Here is a 15,225-nt window from a genome sequence, read left to right as displayed (position 1 = left end):
CCGTTCCTCCCCTCCCTCCCCCCTTCCCTTTCCCCTCCCTCCCCCTTCCCTCTCCCTCCCCCCCTCCCCCTTCCCTCTCCCCTCCCTCCCCCCCTTCCCTCTCCCTCCCTCCCTCTCCTCTCTCTTCCCTTCCCTCCTCTCATCTCTGCTCCTTCTCTCCCCCCCCCCTTCCTTCTCCCTTCCCCCCTCCTACCCTCCTTTTCCCTCTCTCCCCCCCCCACTTCACTCCCACTCTCCCCTATCTCCCCCCCTCCCAACCGCCCCCTCTTGTCTGCCAGATTTGGGGGGTAGACAGTACTCGGCGGTTTCTGCTCTACCACGCGTAATGCCGCTCAGACTCCCCCCTCCGGGGAGTAGATTTCAGTCCCGGCACCGTGGGATCTTTGTAATGATCTGGGGTCCGTTTTATTTCTTGACCTGATCTCCCCTCTCTGCCCCTCGGCCTCTCAGGCGCAGTTCAACGGTGGCGCGACCGGCCCGCCGGGACCCCCGGGACAAGACGGCATTGATGTGAGTAGCCAAAGTGTGAATGAACAACCGGCTGCCGCCACAGACCCGGGTTCGATCCTGAGAACGGATCTGTCATTTGCACACCTTACACTTCCATAATCTCCTTCTCCCCTGAATGCCCAGTCTGAAGAAATTTCTCGACCTGAAACGTCACCCATTCCTTCTCTCCAGAGACCCTGCCTGTCGCACTGAGTTACTCCAGCATTTTGTGTCTATCTACCTGTACGGCGTTCGTATGTTTTCCCTGTGACCGCGTGGGTTTTCTCTGGGCGCTCCGGTTTCCTTCCACACATCCTAAAGACGGAGGGGTTTGTAGGTTACTTGGCTTCGTTCTGTAAATTGTCCCTAGTGCGCAGTGTAGAGCTAGCGGGCCGGGTGATCGCTGGTCCACGTGGACTCGCTGGATCTGTTTTCCTCACTGTATCTCTAAACTACACTAAAGTCGGGACTCGGTAGGCAATGTCAGACTAGTTACAGCGTAGAACAGCGCCGAATATGAACAGGCCCTTCGGCCCACCATCTCTGTGCTGAACATGGTGCCACAAAAAATATTTAATCCTCTCTGCCTGCACAAGATCCAAATCCCGCGCCATCTCCCCGCATATCATCCAAAAGCCTATTTAACGCCACTGCAGTATCTGCTACCCCCCCCCCTCTGCCCCCCACCACCACAAGGTAACGATTGTTAATAAAAAAAACTTGCCCCACACATCTCCTTTAAACTTTCTCCTTATATTTTCACATTGGTTCTGACCTATCGATGCCTCTCATAATTTTATATACTTCTGTCAGGTTTCTCTTCAGACTCTAATGCTCGAGGGAAAACAATCCATGTTTGTCCAACTCGTTATAGCTAATACATAGAAACATAGAAAATAGGTGCAGGAGGAGGCCATTCGGCCCTTCGAGCCAGCACCGCCATTCATTGTGATCATGGCTGATCATCCCCTATCAATAACCCGTGCCTGCCTTCTCCCCATATCCCTTGACTCCACTAGCCCCTAGAGCTCTCTCTAACTCTCTCTTAAATCCATCCAGTGATTTGGCCTCCACTGCATCTCTGTGGCAAGGAATTCTACAAATTTACAACTCTCTGGGTGAAAAAAAATTTTTTCTCACCTCAGTCTTAAATGACCTCCCCTTTATTCTAAGACTGTGGCCCCTGGTTCTGGACTCGCCCAACATTGGGAACAATTTTCCTGCATCTAGCTTGCCCAGTCCTTTTATAATTTTATATGCCCTCTACTCCAGGTAGCATCCTGGCAAACCTCTTCTGCACCGTCTCCAAAGCCTCCACACTTTGATCCACATCCCTCCTTTTCCAGCAACTGGACTTCCTTAACAACTGTGGGTGTATTGATTTTCTTAATTTATATTAGAACACAATTACATTTAAATCAACTTTGGATAGTCCAGCTAAGAAAGAAAAACATTTTATTTCCTTACACTTTCTTACCCGCCCCCAAGTGGGTTTAATGTAACTTTTCTGAAGACTTTAACTTAACTGAGGACTGGTGGAATGAGATGCAGTTGCGTGGGATGGTCCACAGGGGGTGCTTCATTCCCACCTGAAGGTTCCACCTTTGTCAATGACATCACTTGGGTTTGAATGGGGGCCATTGGGAACTCCCTCAATGGTCTCTCCCAGAGGACTGACACTCTTCTTAAACACAGTCCCCAGTACCTCAATAGCAATGCATCAGGACAGAGGTAATATAGAAACATAGTGGTGCAGGAGTAGGCCATTCGGCCCTTCGAGCCAGCACTGCCATTCAATAGGATCATGGCTGATTATCCAGAATCAGTATCCTGTTCCTGCTTTCTCTCCATATCCCTTGTTTCCATTAGCCCCAAGAGCTTTATCCAACTTTGTCTCCCGAATACATCCAGTGAATTGGCCTCCACTGCTTTCTGTGGCAGATAATTCCTCAGGTTCACAACTCTCTGGGTGAAGCCACTAAAACCTTCTAAGTCTCAATTGTTCCTTTTTTGCAACGTGTACCAAGGTACAGTGAGATTCTTTCTTTTTTGTATACAAACCAGTAAGGTGTTTGCGATACCTAATATAATTCCCAATTAAGCAAATAATGCATAGAAACAGCCAACTGAGTCCATATTGCCAATTTTTGGCACCATTTAAGTCCCAGATGCAGCTGGCCATGAAGGCCCGTGGAAACCGTCACCTCCATCCATCATCCCGCAAACTGTCGTCCCTCTTATCGTACGGACATCTTCAACCATCGTGCCCCGGAGGTGCCTTCTGCAGTCGACCGTCAGGCTGCGATGGTAAGACCCCCCCAGTAGAGCTGAATAGCACGGAAACAGGCCATTCAGCCCATGTTATCCATGCTGGTAAAATTGCTATACTAGCTTAGTCCCATTTGCCTGCATTTGGCCTATATCCCTCGAAACATCTGTTGCAAAAAGCAAACTGCTGAAGGATATCAGTGGGTCAAGCAGCATCTGTGTGAGGCAAAGAGAGCGTCGATGTTTCAGGTTGTGTTGCCTCGTCAGGACTGTTGTTGGGGATGCATCGTCAGGCACGATCCCAAACTTGTTGTTGGATCATGATCACTGGATGTGAAGTCTGTAAATTACTAAGCGGATAAGTGGGAGAGAATCTGGTGGGTGGGCCGAAGAGAAACTTCTTTGGTTTCACAAGAGCAATGTTGTCCCCTGAGAGAACAAATGGCTCACTCTTTCAAAAGAGTTTTAAGCTACAGAGGCACTGAAGTTGTTTTACAGTGCCAGAGACCTGGGTTCAACCCTGACGATGGATGCTGTCTGTACGGAGTTTGCACATTCTCCCTGTGACCACGTGGGTTTTCTGTGGGTGTTTCCGGTTTCAGATCTGAGGTTAATTGGTTTTCAAACTGTTAGTGTGTAATTGGGTCATTGTCAGTGTCTTACAACACTGCATCTCTAAACAGAAACAACGTTTAAATCACTTAGATGGCTTGTGGACCGTTGAGATGATTAGGTGTTGACTTTAACTTGGATGTAAAGTAATTATGCCACTTTATAATACTTTGGTTAGACGGCATTCGGAGTATAGCATGCAGTTTTGGTCTTCCATTACAGGAAGGACGTGGAGGCTTTGGAGAGGGTGCAGATGCGGTTTACCAGAAGGTTACCTGGATTAGAAAGTATTAGTTAGAATAATAGTTAATTATAACAATACTAGTTGGACATACGGATCGTTTTCTCTGGGGTCACACAGGTTGCGAGGTGACCTAATAGAAGTATATGAAATTACGAGAAATATAGTTTGGGTAGACCGTCAGAACCATTCTCCCCAAGGTGGAATTGTCAAGGCAGAGCTTTAAGGTGAGACAGGCAAAGTTTAAAAGATATAGAAAATAAGTGCAGGAGGAGGCCATTAGGCCCTTCAAGCCAGCACCAGATGCGCAGGGCAAATGTTTTACACAGAGAGTGGTGGATGCCTGGGATGGTGGTGGAGGCAGATATGATAGGGGTGTTTAAGAGACTTTTATATAGGCACATGGAGGGATATGGATCACATGCAGGCAGAGGTTAGTTTAACTCCACCACCAAATGCTGGAGTAACTCAGCAGGTCAGGCAGCATCTTTGGAGAAAAAAAATAGGTGACATTTTGGTTCGAGACCCTTATTCAGACTTGACCTGAAACATCACCTATTCCTTTTCTCCAGAGATGCTGCCTGACCTGCTGAGTTACACCAGCATTTTGTGTCAGTCTTCAGTGTAAACCAGCATCTGCAATTCCTTCCTATACATAGTTTAACTTGGCATCAGGTACGACCCAGACATAGTGGGCCGAAGGGCCTGTTCCTGTACTGTGCTGTTCTAGGTTTGTTCCGTGGATTAATTGCCTCAGTGTGCAGTTCTGGGTCTTGAATTAAATGTGTAAAGTGGGGGGTCAACACTTACTGAAAGCTTCAGTTCCAAAAGCAGGTCCAACAGATAAGGTGGGAGAAGGAAGATTTGTTGAAGGGAGAGGTGGATAAACCCATACAGGCCCTTAGCTACTGTGTCCACACTGACCATCTATCCATTTCTCCTCTCACCACCTCTCACCCCCCTCCTTACACTAGAGGTAATTTACCAATTAACCAATTTACCAATGGGTCAATTAACCCAGCAAACAACACCCCGTTAGGTGTCAAGTCTAGAGTATTTAAGTGTCATATGTACCGACAACAGAACAATTAAATTCTTACTTGCAGCAGCATAGCAAACCTGTAAATACAATGTCTATAGATAATATACAATAAACAAAAAAGATCCATAAATTAATAACCCCAATACTCATGCAGAAAACCCCAAAGTCCTTAATGCAACCAAAGACAGACAGTCCATTTCAGTTCGTAGTGGAGGTTAGTGTTGTGCAGTGTTCAAGAGCCCGATGGTTGTTGGGAAGTAGCTGTCCTTGGACCTACCTGGTGGTCATGGTTTTCAGGCTTCTGTACCTTCTTCCCAACGGTAGGAGTGAGATGAGAATGTGGCCAGGGTGGTGTGGGTCATTGATGATGCCGGCTGCGTGTCCTGTAGAATCCTTCGATGGTGAGGAGGCCAGTACCCATGATGGACTGGGCAGTGTCTACCACTCTCTGTAATCTCTTTGTGTAGAAGGAAATCAGGGCACTTCAAGATTCAAGATTCAAGAGAGTTTATTGTCATGTGTCCCAGATAGGACAATGAAATTCTTGCTTTGCTTCAGCACAACAGAATGTAGTAGGCATGAATACAGAACAGATCAGTGTGTCCATATACCATTATATAAATATATACATACATGAATAAAATAACAGATAAAGTGCAAATAAAAGATAATGGGCTATTAATGTTCTGAGTTTTGTTTGAGTTGAGTTTAATACCCTGATGGCTGTGGGGAAGCAGCTATTTCTGAACCTGGACGTGGCAGTGTTCAGGCTCCTGTACCTTCTACCTGAAGGTAGTGGGGAGATGAGTGTGTGGCCAGGATAGTGTGGGTCTTTGAGAGAAACAGAAAACCTGCAAACTCCACACAGACAGTACCTGAGATCAGGACCGAGGTCTCTGGCGCTGTGAGGCAGCGGCTCTACCAGCTGCTCCACTGCTGTTAGTTCATTATTGACGCGAGTCCTGAGGTACAGTGAAAATCTTTGATTTGTGAGGTAACAAGTCAAGGCATACCACAAAAGATAGACATAAAACGCTGGAGTAACTCAGCGGGATAGAGATGCTGCCTGTTCCGCTGAGTTACTCCAGCATGTTGTGTCTATCTTCGGTGTAAACCAGCATATGCAGTTGCTTCCTACACACAGCATACCACACATGAGCAAAATGGAAAGGAAACAGCTACAGAGAAAGTGCAGATTAGAAAAAAGTGCCTGGGCTGCAACAAGATAGATTGGAATATCAGGAATGCATCTTCAGCTTTTGATTATAAATCTTTGGTAGAGTACATCAATTAAGAACTAAATTAAATAGCATATTAAATGAAAAAAAATATTAGAAGTAAGGACCAGGGTGTTTCTTCCCCATAACCAAGGTGGCATGGTGGCACAGTAGTAGAGTTGCTGTCTGACAGCACCAGAGACCCAGGTTCGATCCTGAGTATGGGTGCTGTCTGTAGAGTTTGTATGTTCAATTCAATTCAATTCAATTTTACCTGTGACCGCGTGAGTTTCTCCGGGTGCTCTGGTTTCCTCCCACATTCCATAGACGTGCAGGTTTGTAAGTACGTATAAATTGTCCCTAGCATGTAAGATAGAACTAGTGTACAGGTTATTGTTGGTCGGTGTGGACTCAGTGGGTGGAAGGGCCTGTTTCCACACTGTATCTCCAAAGTAAACTAAACCCATTGGCAGTGCAGGGGTTTACTCTTCATGTTAGTATAAATTATATTAGTATTTATTATATTTAGTATAAAATACATTTAGTATCAGTTTGAACCTTTCTGAATCCGGTGGCGTTCCCTTTCTGCGGCGCAGAGTCACACTGGCATCGGTCCAACTCTCTCCTCTTCAAAAGCTCAAACATAAACCCGGCTTTAGGCTTTTTACCTTCATTAACCAGTGACTATTTTGCTCGTAGAACTTTGCACAGGCCTGCGGGTGGTAGTTACGAGGGGCAGTGAGTGAGGGCTGTTACTAATCAATGTGTTTGGAAAGGAAGGGCTTTTGATTATTATATTTGTTTTGTTTATTATTGTCGCACTTGACACAGACATAGAGCTAGTCAGATTTGTCATTTGACCAGTTAACGCCAGTTAATTATGTTTGTCCTATTTCACTCGTCTAGTTAATTAGTTCACCATCAAATTACTAATTGTAACTAGTGACAGCTGCCAGAGCCTGGTTTTTGCCTTTCATTTTGCTTTATTAGCATTGGAAGGTATGTCTCTATTTGAGCCTTCCTGTGAAATTCCTTCAAGTAAAATAATTTTCTTGAAGCAGTTCTGTTTGCCCTTGGGTTCAAATACAGCTCCCCCACTCCTCCACAGAACACCAACAACACTGAGTCCACACAGATTCCAGGCAAGAGCACTAGCTAACAACACTGAGTCTACACAGATTGGAGAAACTCAGGGGTGCAGCAGCATCTATGAGCAAGCTAGGCTAGTCGTGCGAAACCCTGCGGCCCGAAATTCTTTCTCCTTCGCCATAGATGCTCTGCACCCGCTGGTTTCTCCACGTACCTGCCCTAGTTCCCTCCTGAATTCTTTGCTGGACACCTGCCCTACTCCTGAATGCTGCAATTGAATCTGCCTCTACATTGATCAAACAGACATCAAATCCCTTTCACACCTCTTGCTCAGAGGGGCGCTAATCCTGTCACTATGGTGACGTTCTACCAGTAAGTGAAAAGGATTTGCAGTGTGTTCGGGACTGTAAAAGGTTTGGGTTTAATTTATTATTGTCAACTGTATCGAGGTACAGTGAAAAGCTTTGTTCTGCATGCTCTCCAATCAGATCAGATATGCCATACGTAGACACATTCAAGTCAAACTCAAGTACAATAATTAAAGCAAAGGGGAAGATGCAGAGTGCAGAATATAGATCTTAGCATAGGTAGTACATCAATTCCAGAGACATAGTCCAATGTCCGCAATGGGGTAGAGGTGAATCGGACAGTACCGTAGCTTATGGTGATACCGTTCAGAAGCCTGATATCCATGGGGAAGCAGCTGTTGCTGAGTCTGGTGGTGCACACTTTCTAGCTTCTGCCGGTCGGGAGCGAATGACAGGGTGGCACAAGTCCTTGATTATGTTGGGTGCTTTTCTGAGGCAGTGTAAAGTACAGATGGAGTCAATGATGGGGAGTCTGGTCCATGTGGTGGACCACATTTATCCTTTCTTTTCCTCTCATGATTTTATACACCTCTATAAGATCGTTCGTCATCCAACTGCTGTTCAAGGAATAATGTTCTAGCTTGCTCAACACTGTAGCTCAGGCCCTTGTTTCCTGGCAACGTCTGGGTCAATCTTCTCTGCAGCCTTTCCAGCTTAATATCATCCTTCCTATAACAGGATGACCAAAACGCAACACAATATTCCAAACATGGCCTCATCAATGTTTTGTACAGCTCTAACGTAACCTCCCAACTTCTATACTAAGTACTCTGACTGATGAAGGCCTATGTATCTAATGCCTTCTTGACCAGGTCAGTTCAGTTTAGTTTATTGTCATGTGGACCGAGGTACATTGAAAAACTTTTGTAGCCTAATAACCAATCAGCAGAAAGATAAAAACGTGATTTGCAGTGTGTAGATACATGATAAGGGAATAAAATTTAGTGCGTGGTAAAGCCAGCAAAATCCGATCAAGGATAGTCCGAGGATTACCAATGAGGTGGATAGTAGTTCAGCACTGCTCTCTGGTTGTGGTGGGATGATTCATTTGCCTGATAATAGCTGGGAAGAAACTGTCCCAGAATCTGGAGGTGTGCATCTTTACACTTCTACATCTTTTGCCTGATGGAAAAGGGGTCAAGAGGGAGTGGCAAGAGTGCAATTGATCTTTGATTATGGTGCTGGCCTTGCCGAGGCAGCATGAGGTATAAATGGAGTCAATAGAAGGGAGGTTGGTTTGTGTGATGGTCTGGGCTGCGTCTACAATCGCTGCAATTTCTTGCGGTCTTGGATAGAGCAGTTCCCAAACCAAGCTGTGATGCATCCTAACAAAATGCTTTCCATGGGCAGAGCATCCTGTCTACCTGTGACGCCACTTTCAAAGAATGATGTACCTGCACTCCTAAATCACTCTGTTCTACAACACTCTCCAGAGCCCTACCATTCACTGTGTAGGTCCCGTCCTGGTGCAGCAACCTTGTTCCCTTCTCCCTCCCTCTCCTGAGGTCATCGCGGACCAGACTCTCCCTGAACCAGCGACATAAATACTCTTCACTACCAGATCAGGGCCAGAGGCTGGAGATTACATGTAAGGGTCTCAACCATTTACTCCAAGGGACCTCTGGGTCATCTACAAGGCATAAGTTGTGAATGTGTTGAATGCATTCCTCTTGTCTGGATGAGAGAAGATAGTGGTTTAGTATTGTCACGTGTGCAGCGAAAAGCATTGTTAGCGTTGCTATCCAGTCAATGCAAACCATACACGAGTACAATCAAGCCACACACAAGCACCCAACAAATAAATTGGGTACAGCTACAAGGAAAGTGCAGATAAAAAAAAGTTCAGGGGCTGCCTTGAGGTAGGCTGGCAGATCGGGACTTCACCCTAGCTTATAGGAGGGCCGTTCAAGAGTCTGACAACAGAGGGGAGGGAGCTGTACCTGAATCTGGTGGGACGTGTATATTTGTATTTTCTGCCCAAGGCTAGAGGGGAGAAGAAGGAATGATAGGGATGTAAGTTGTCCTTGATTATGTGTAGGAAGGAACTGAAGATGATGGTTTACACCGAAGATAGACACAAAAAGCTCGAGTAACTTGAAAGGAAAAGGAATGGGTGACATTTTGGGTCGTTTCATGTTCAGTTTGAAGAAGGGTCTCGACCCAAAACATCACCCATTCCTTTTGTCTCAAAGGGCTGATCCCAAAACAGGCTGTGATGCTCTCTATGGTGCAACTGTAGAAGTTGGTAAGAATCATTGAGACCAACTGCTTGGGTAGCTTACAACCCAATGGCATGAACATTGAATTCTCAATTTGTGGGTAACAAGCAATCATCTTCCCCTCTTTCCCTCCCCACGCCCTTTCTCCTGCCTCTCTTCCCAGTATTCCATCAGAATGTGCACCCATTACTCTCACAAACCATCTCCCCTTTCCCCTTCTTCCTCTGGCTTCACAATTCTTGCCTCTTCTCCTCATCTCCTTATCTCACAACCGTTTGTCTTTTCATCTTGAGCTTTGTGCAACCATCTGTCAACTGCTCCTCTCACTGTAACCACTTATCGCTCACAAGCTTTTCTCATAAGTTCATGTCACAGGAGCAGATTTAGGCCATTTGGCCCATCGAGTCTACTCCACCATTCAATCATGGCTAATCTATCCTACCCTATCTCCATTCTCCTGCCTTCTCCCTGTAGTAATCAAGAACCTGTCAATCTGTGCTTTAAAAATACCTTCCCCCACCCCTCTTCCAACATTCTCCCTCTACTGCAATACATCTGAAGAAGGGCCATGACCCAGAAATGTCACCTATCCACATTCACCACAGATGCTGCCCGACCTGCTGATTTACTCCAGCAGCCTGTCTCTTTTTTTTAATCGATCATTGCGGTGATGCCGAGTTGGATCAAGTGGCCTGTTCTCAATGCTTGATTTTCTCTGTAAATATAACTGCTGTGATCTGCTGTTTCCAGGCATATCTGACATCTATCTCCTTTGCTTTCAACAGGGTGAACCTGGACCTCCTGGTTTACCGGGTCCACCGGTAAGTCAATGACATTAATTACAAAAACTCGGAGCACTGTTCCGTGCGGTTCTGCAGAATGCTGGACATATTTGACCACTTTAACTTTCATTTCTATGCAGGGCTTCGCGGGTGAACCTGGAGACCCAGGGGCCCCCGGAATCGCAGGCTTGGCCGGACTGCCTGGAATAGATGTGAGTACCAATCCCACCTCCTATCATTCGTCTGAACCCCCAACCTGTTGTGGGGGGTGGGGGCAGAGAGTGGGCTGACGTTTGACACTGGTGCATGAGAAGGTCCTGAAGTGTTATACAGCCAGGAGTAGAAGGATGAGGGGCGACCTCATTGAATCTCACCAAAAAATGAAAGGCCTGGAGTGAGTGGACGTGGAGAGGATGATTCCACTAGTCTAGGGCCGCAGAGCACAGCCTCAGAATAAAAGGACGTCCCTTTAGGAAGGAGACGAGGCGGAATTTATTTTGCCAGAGGGTGGTGAATCTGTGGAATTCATTGCCTCAGATGGCTGTGGAGGCCAAGTCATTGGGAATTTTTAAAGTGGAGATTGATAGGTACTTGCTTGGTAAGGATGTCGACAGGACCGAGAGGGTGCCGCAGGGTTAACGATGCTTTAATTGGGTGAAATGTTAAATCCTAGTTTCTCTCAGTTGGATGTAGTTTAAAGGCTGTCCAGAACAAAAAACCTTTCCCCAATACTTGACCTTGAATTAGCATAAATGAAAATCATGCCTCACACTTTACTTAGGCAGCTTACAACCCAATGGTGTGAACGCTGATTTCTCTAATTTCAAGTAACTCCTGCATTCCTTTCCCTCCCCTCTCTTCCCCTCTCCCCACCCTAGTCGTCCTACCAGTTCCACTGTTCATTTACATCCTTGTATCCCTCTTGTTATCACACCTTCCCCAGCCAAATATGAGCCCCACCCTTCCTGAGGTCATCTGTTGCCGGGCGGGATTTGTTCTGGCCTTCTCTCGCCTCCATGACATTTATCCAGCCTCTCCCCCCTCCCCCTTCCCCCTTCTCTACTTTCAGGCTGAAGATGGGTTCTGACCCGAAACGTCACCTATTCTTTATCTCTGGAGATGCTGCCTGGCCCGCGGAGTTACTCCAGCATGTTGTGTCTGTCTTAACTAGTTCCTCTTTAGTTCATCTCCCCAAATTGTCTGCCACTTTTTCTTCATTCCAAAACTAGGCACTTAATACGTAATCCACTGCCCTTGACCATGGCCTTAGATTTTGTAAGACATTATGTAAACCTGTCTTTCTAAAAAAAAAAGCGAACTTTATTCTTTGTAGTGCAGGAGGCTGAGGGGTGATTTTATTGAGGTGAACAAAATCCTGAGAGGATTAAAAAGGGTGAATCCATCAAGTCTTTTACCCAGAGTAGGGGAATCAAGATCCAGAGGACACAGATTTAAGGTGAGAGGGAAAATAATGAATAGTAACCAGAGGGACATTTTTTGGACAGGTACATGGATAGGAAAGGGTTAAAACCTAGAACAGTACAGCACAGGAACAAGCCCTTCCACCCACAATGCCCTAACTGAACATGATGCCAGATTAAATTAATCTTCTCTGCCTGCATGTGATAAAGGGTTTAGATGGATATGGGTCAAATGCAGGCAATTAGGACTATCTTAGGTGGGCTATCTCGGATGAAGTGTTTGCAAAAGTAAGTGGATTCTCTCAGGAGCTGGCTGAAATGTATCCTTTAAAAAGAACACTAAAAGGAACGGGTTATTCTTTGGTGTTGCTGTTTTTTTATTAAGGGAAAGTCGTGTGTAAATTGGCCACTCATTCTCCTGTTACAAAAGAACCTCCATGACTGTAAAGTGCTTCAGAACATCTTGAGATTGCAAATAGGGGCCTATATCCCTGGATTCAGATCACCACCCAAATGCGGGAATTGATTAGAAAAGAAAAATACAACAGCAGACTTTGGATATTTTTAAGGCAGAGATAGACAGATTCTTGATTAGTAAGGGTGTCAGGGGTTATGGGGAGAAGGCAGGAGAATGGGGTTGAAAGTGAAAGATAGATCAGCCATGATTGAATGGCGGAGTAGACTTAATGGGCCAAATGGCCTAATTGTGCTCCAATAATTTATGAACTTATGAAGCGTGAAATATCTTCTCCGGGAGTTAACGTGCACAGGGAATTAAATCTTTTAATTGGTGAATCGGCAATAAGGCGCTATAGGATCTCCACACTGGCTCCTGTCAAGGGACTAAAATCAAAGTTACTAAAATTGATAAAGATTACAATAATTGCTGGAACGAGTTTTGTTAACAGCATAACAGGAAAGAGTTCCCACCTCTAATGTCACCTGGTGTGCGTGTGGGATTAGAGACTTCAGTCCCCGGAGTCTGTCCAAGTGCTGCTCAGTGACCGTGAGTTATTTAATAGCCAGTGTTTCTGACTGTGATGACCATTACTCAAACATGTGTAGACATATTCTACCCAGACTGGTGGCAGGACAAACCCCAGCAGCACTAGAGGTGGCATAGTGGTGCAGCAGTAGGGTTGCTGTCACACAGCGCCAGAGACCTGGGTTCAATCCTGACTTTGTATGTTAATTGGCCTCAGTATAGATTGTAAGTTGGCCCCTAGTGTATAGAATAGTGCTAGTGTACGGGGTGATCACTGGTCGGTGCAGACGGTGGGCCGAAGGGCCTGTTTCCAGGCTGTATCTCCAAAACTAAAACTAAAAACTAGTGAAGTTGGTTCAGAGCACATAGAACATTCAACTTAGAACATAGAACTGTGCAGCACAGGAACAGGCTGTTCAGCCCAGGATACTCATGCCGAACATGATGCCAAGACCTCTGCCGGCATGTGATCCATAACACTCCATTCCCTGCTATTCATGTCCAAAAGTCTCTTGAATGCCTCCATGGTATCTATTTCCGCCTCACCATGGCAGTGTGTTCCAGACATCCTCCACCCTCTGTGTAAGAAAAAAAAATGCCCCACATATCTAGAAAATGTACCCCTCACACCTTAAAGCTATTCCCTCTGGTTATCTTCGATGTATCCCCCCTGGGAAAAAATATTCTGATTATTTACCCAATCTACGCCTCTCATAATTTTATCTACTTCAATATCTAATATGAGTCAATGAAACAGGATCGAACCCGGGCCTCCGTGGCTGTTAGGCAGCAGAACTACCCGCTGTGCCACTTTATTCTCATTAGCGGCAGGTCTCCCTAAGGGATGCCCAGAAGCAACCTGCAGCAGGGAGAGCCGCTGCCCTACAACTCCAGAGACCCGGGTTTGATCCTCCTGTCCCACTTAGGAAACCGGAACGGAAACCTCTGGAGACTTGGCCTCCTGTCCCACCCAAGGAAACTGGCGCAGCCGGAGGAAACCTCCGCGGTCATGGAGAGAATGTTCAAACTCCGTACAGACAGCACCCGCAGTCAGGATCGAACCTGGGTCTCTGAGCCTGTAAGGCAGCAGCTCTACTGCTGCACCATTGTGTCGCTCGGTTCAACACAGACATTGTGGGATGAAGGTCCTGTCCCTGTGTTGTAGTGTCCTGTGTTCTAATACCAATCCCAATGAATGGCAGTGCATTGAAGCCACAGTCTTTGTATGGAGGAGATCAGGGGAATGGGGGGGGGAGCTGAGTGGAGCCTCACTGATGACTGGTTTTATCTTTCCAGGGTTTACCTGGGCTCGATGGTACACCCGGAGCAGACGGATTGCGAGGAGAGCAGGTAAGTTGCATTTCACCAGCGTGCTCTGAGCTTGCACCTCATGTCCTTGCCTCCAGTTTCCCAGTGGCAGACGTTGCAGTCATCTCGAATGTACTTGTGCCCCTCCCCCTGCAGAGAACGTGACTACACGTCAACGCTGGCCACACCGGGCACTCTGTGGCATTGGTTGTGGGGCTTCAGTGAGGTGTGTGATCAACCTGGAGCTCATTACTTGCCATCATGTGTGTCCAGACCAGCTCACACTGAGGCACAATGGTGGGACATGAATGAACGAGGATGGCTGTTTTAAGTCCAAATGCTGGAGTAAATCAGCATCTCTGGAGGGCATGGATAATTTTAATTTTAGTTTTAGAGATACAATGTGGAAGCAGGCACTTTGGCCCACCAAGTCTGCGCCGACCACAAATTACCCGTATTAGTTCTATCCTTCACCCCAGGGGCAATTTACAGAAGCCAATTAACTTACAAACCTGCACATCTTTGGAGTTTGGGAGGAAACAGATCACCCGGAGAAAACCCACACGATCACAGGTTGAACATACATACTCCGTACAGACAGCACCCGAGGTCAGGATCGAACCTGGGTCTCTAACGGTCTAAGGAAGGAACTCTACCACTATGCCGACTTTGCAGATAGGTGATTTTTCAGGTCGAGAGCCATCTTCAGAAGTCTCTCAAGCTCAATGTTTGCAGCAGGAGTCTGAGCAAGGACTGCTTGCGACCTCCTCCAGTTCTATAACTCCAGCAGGAGCCATGTGGTGGGGATTGGAGTGGTGCACAGGAGAAGGTGCGATCCCGTGGTAGGATCGTTGGAGCAGGATCAAGAGTTTAATCATACCAACAACAGAACAATGAAGTTGTAGGAACTGCCGATAAAATGTAGAAACAAAAAACTGCAGATGCTGGTTTATACCAGACAGACACAAAGTGTTAGAGTAACTCAGCGGTCAGGCAGTATCTCTGGAGAAAAAGGATGGGTGATGTTTCGGGTCGGGATCCTTCTCCAGACTGAAAGTAGGAAGTGGGGACGGGGGAGGCGGTGAAGAGCTGGAGGTGAGAAAAGATCTGGACCAATGTCCTGCAGAGAAACAATGTGGGGAAATGTGGAATTGGTAAAACGGTTCGGGTGGAGGGGAAGGGGG

General features: G+C 46.4%; 1 protein-coding gene across 1 annotated transcript in view; it reads left to right on the top strand.

Moving 5' to 3' along the window:
• Positions 1 to 15,225, top strand: part of col9a3 (collagen, type IX, alpha 3) — a 76,137-nt gene that overhangs the window by 2,134 nt on the left and 58,778 nt on the right. Inside the window, exons 2-5 of the mRNA XM_055652326.1 lie at positions 451 to 510; positions 10,331 to 10,366; positions 10,468 to 10,539; positions 14,030 to 14,083. Of these exons, the coding sequence (XP_055508301.1) occupies positions 451 to 510; positions 10,331 to 10,366; positions 10,468 to 10,539; positions 14,030 to 14,083 (222 nt within the window). The remainder of the gene's footprint in view (positions 1 to 450; positions 511 to 10,330; positions 10,367 to 10,467; positions 10,540 to 14,029; positions 14,084 to 15,225) is intronic.

Source organism: Leucoraja erinacea, chromosome 21 (genome assembly GCF_028641065.1).
Source record: "Leucoraja erinacea ecotype New England chromosome 21, Leri_hhj_1, whole genome shotgun sequence".
NCBI classification, from domain to species: domain Eukaryota; kingdom Metazoa; phylum Chordata; class Chondrichthyes; order Rajiformes; family Rajidae; genus Leucoraja; species Leucoraja erinaceus.
This window is presented reverse-complemented; position numbering and strand designations above follow the sequence as displayed.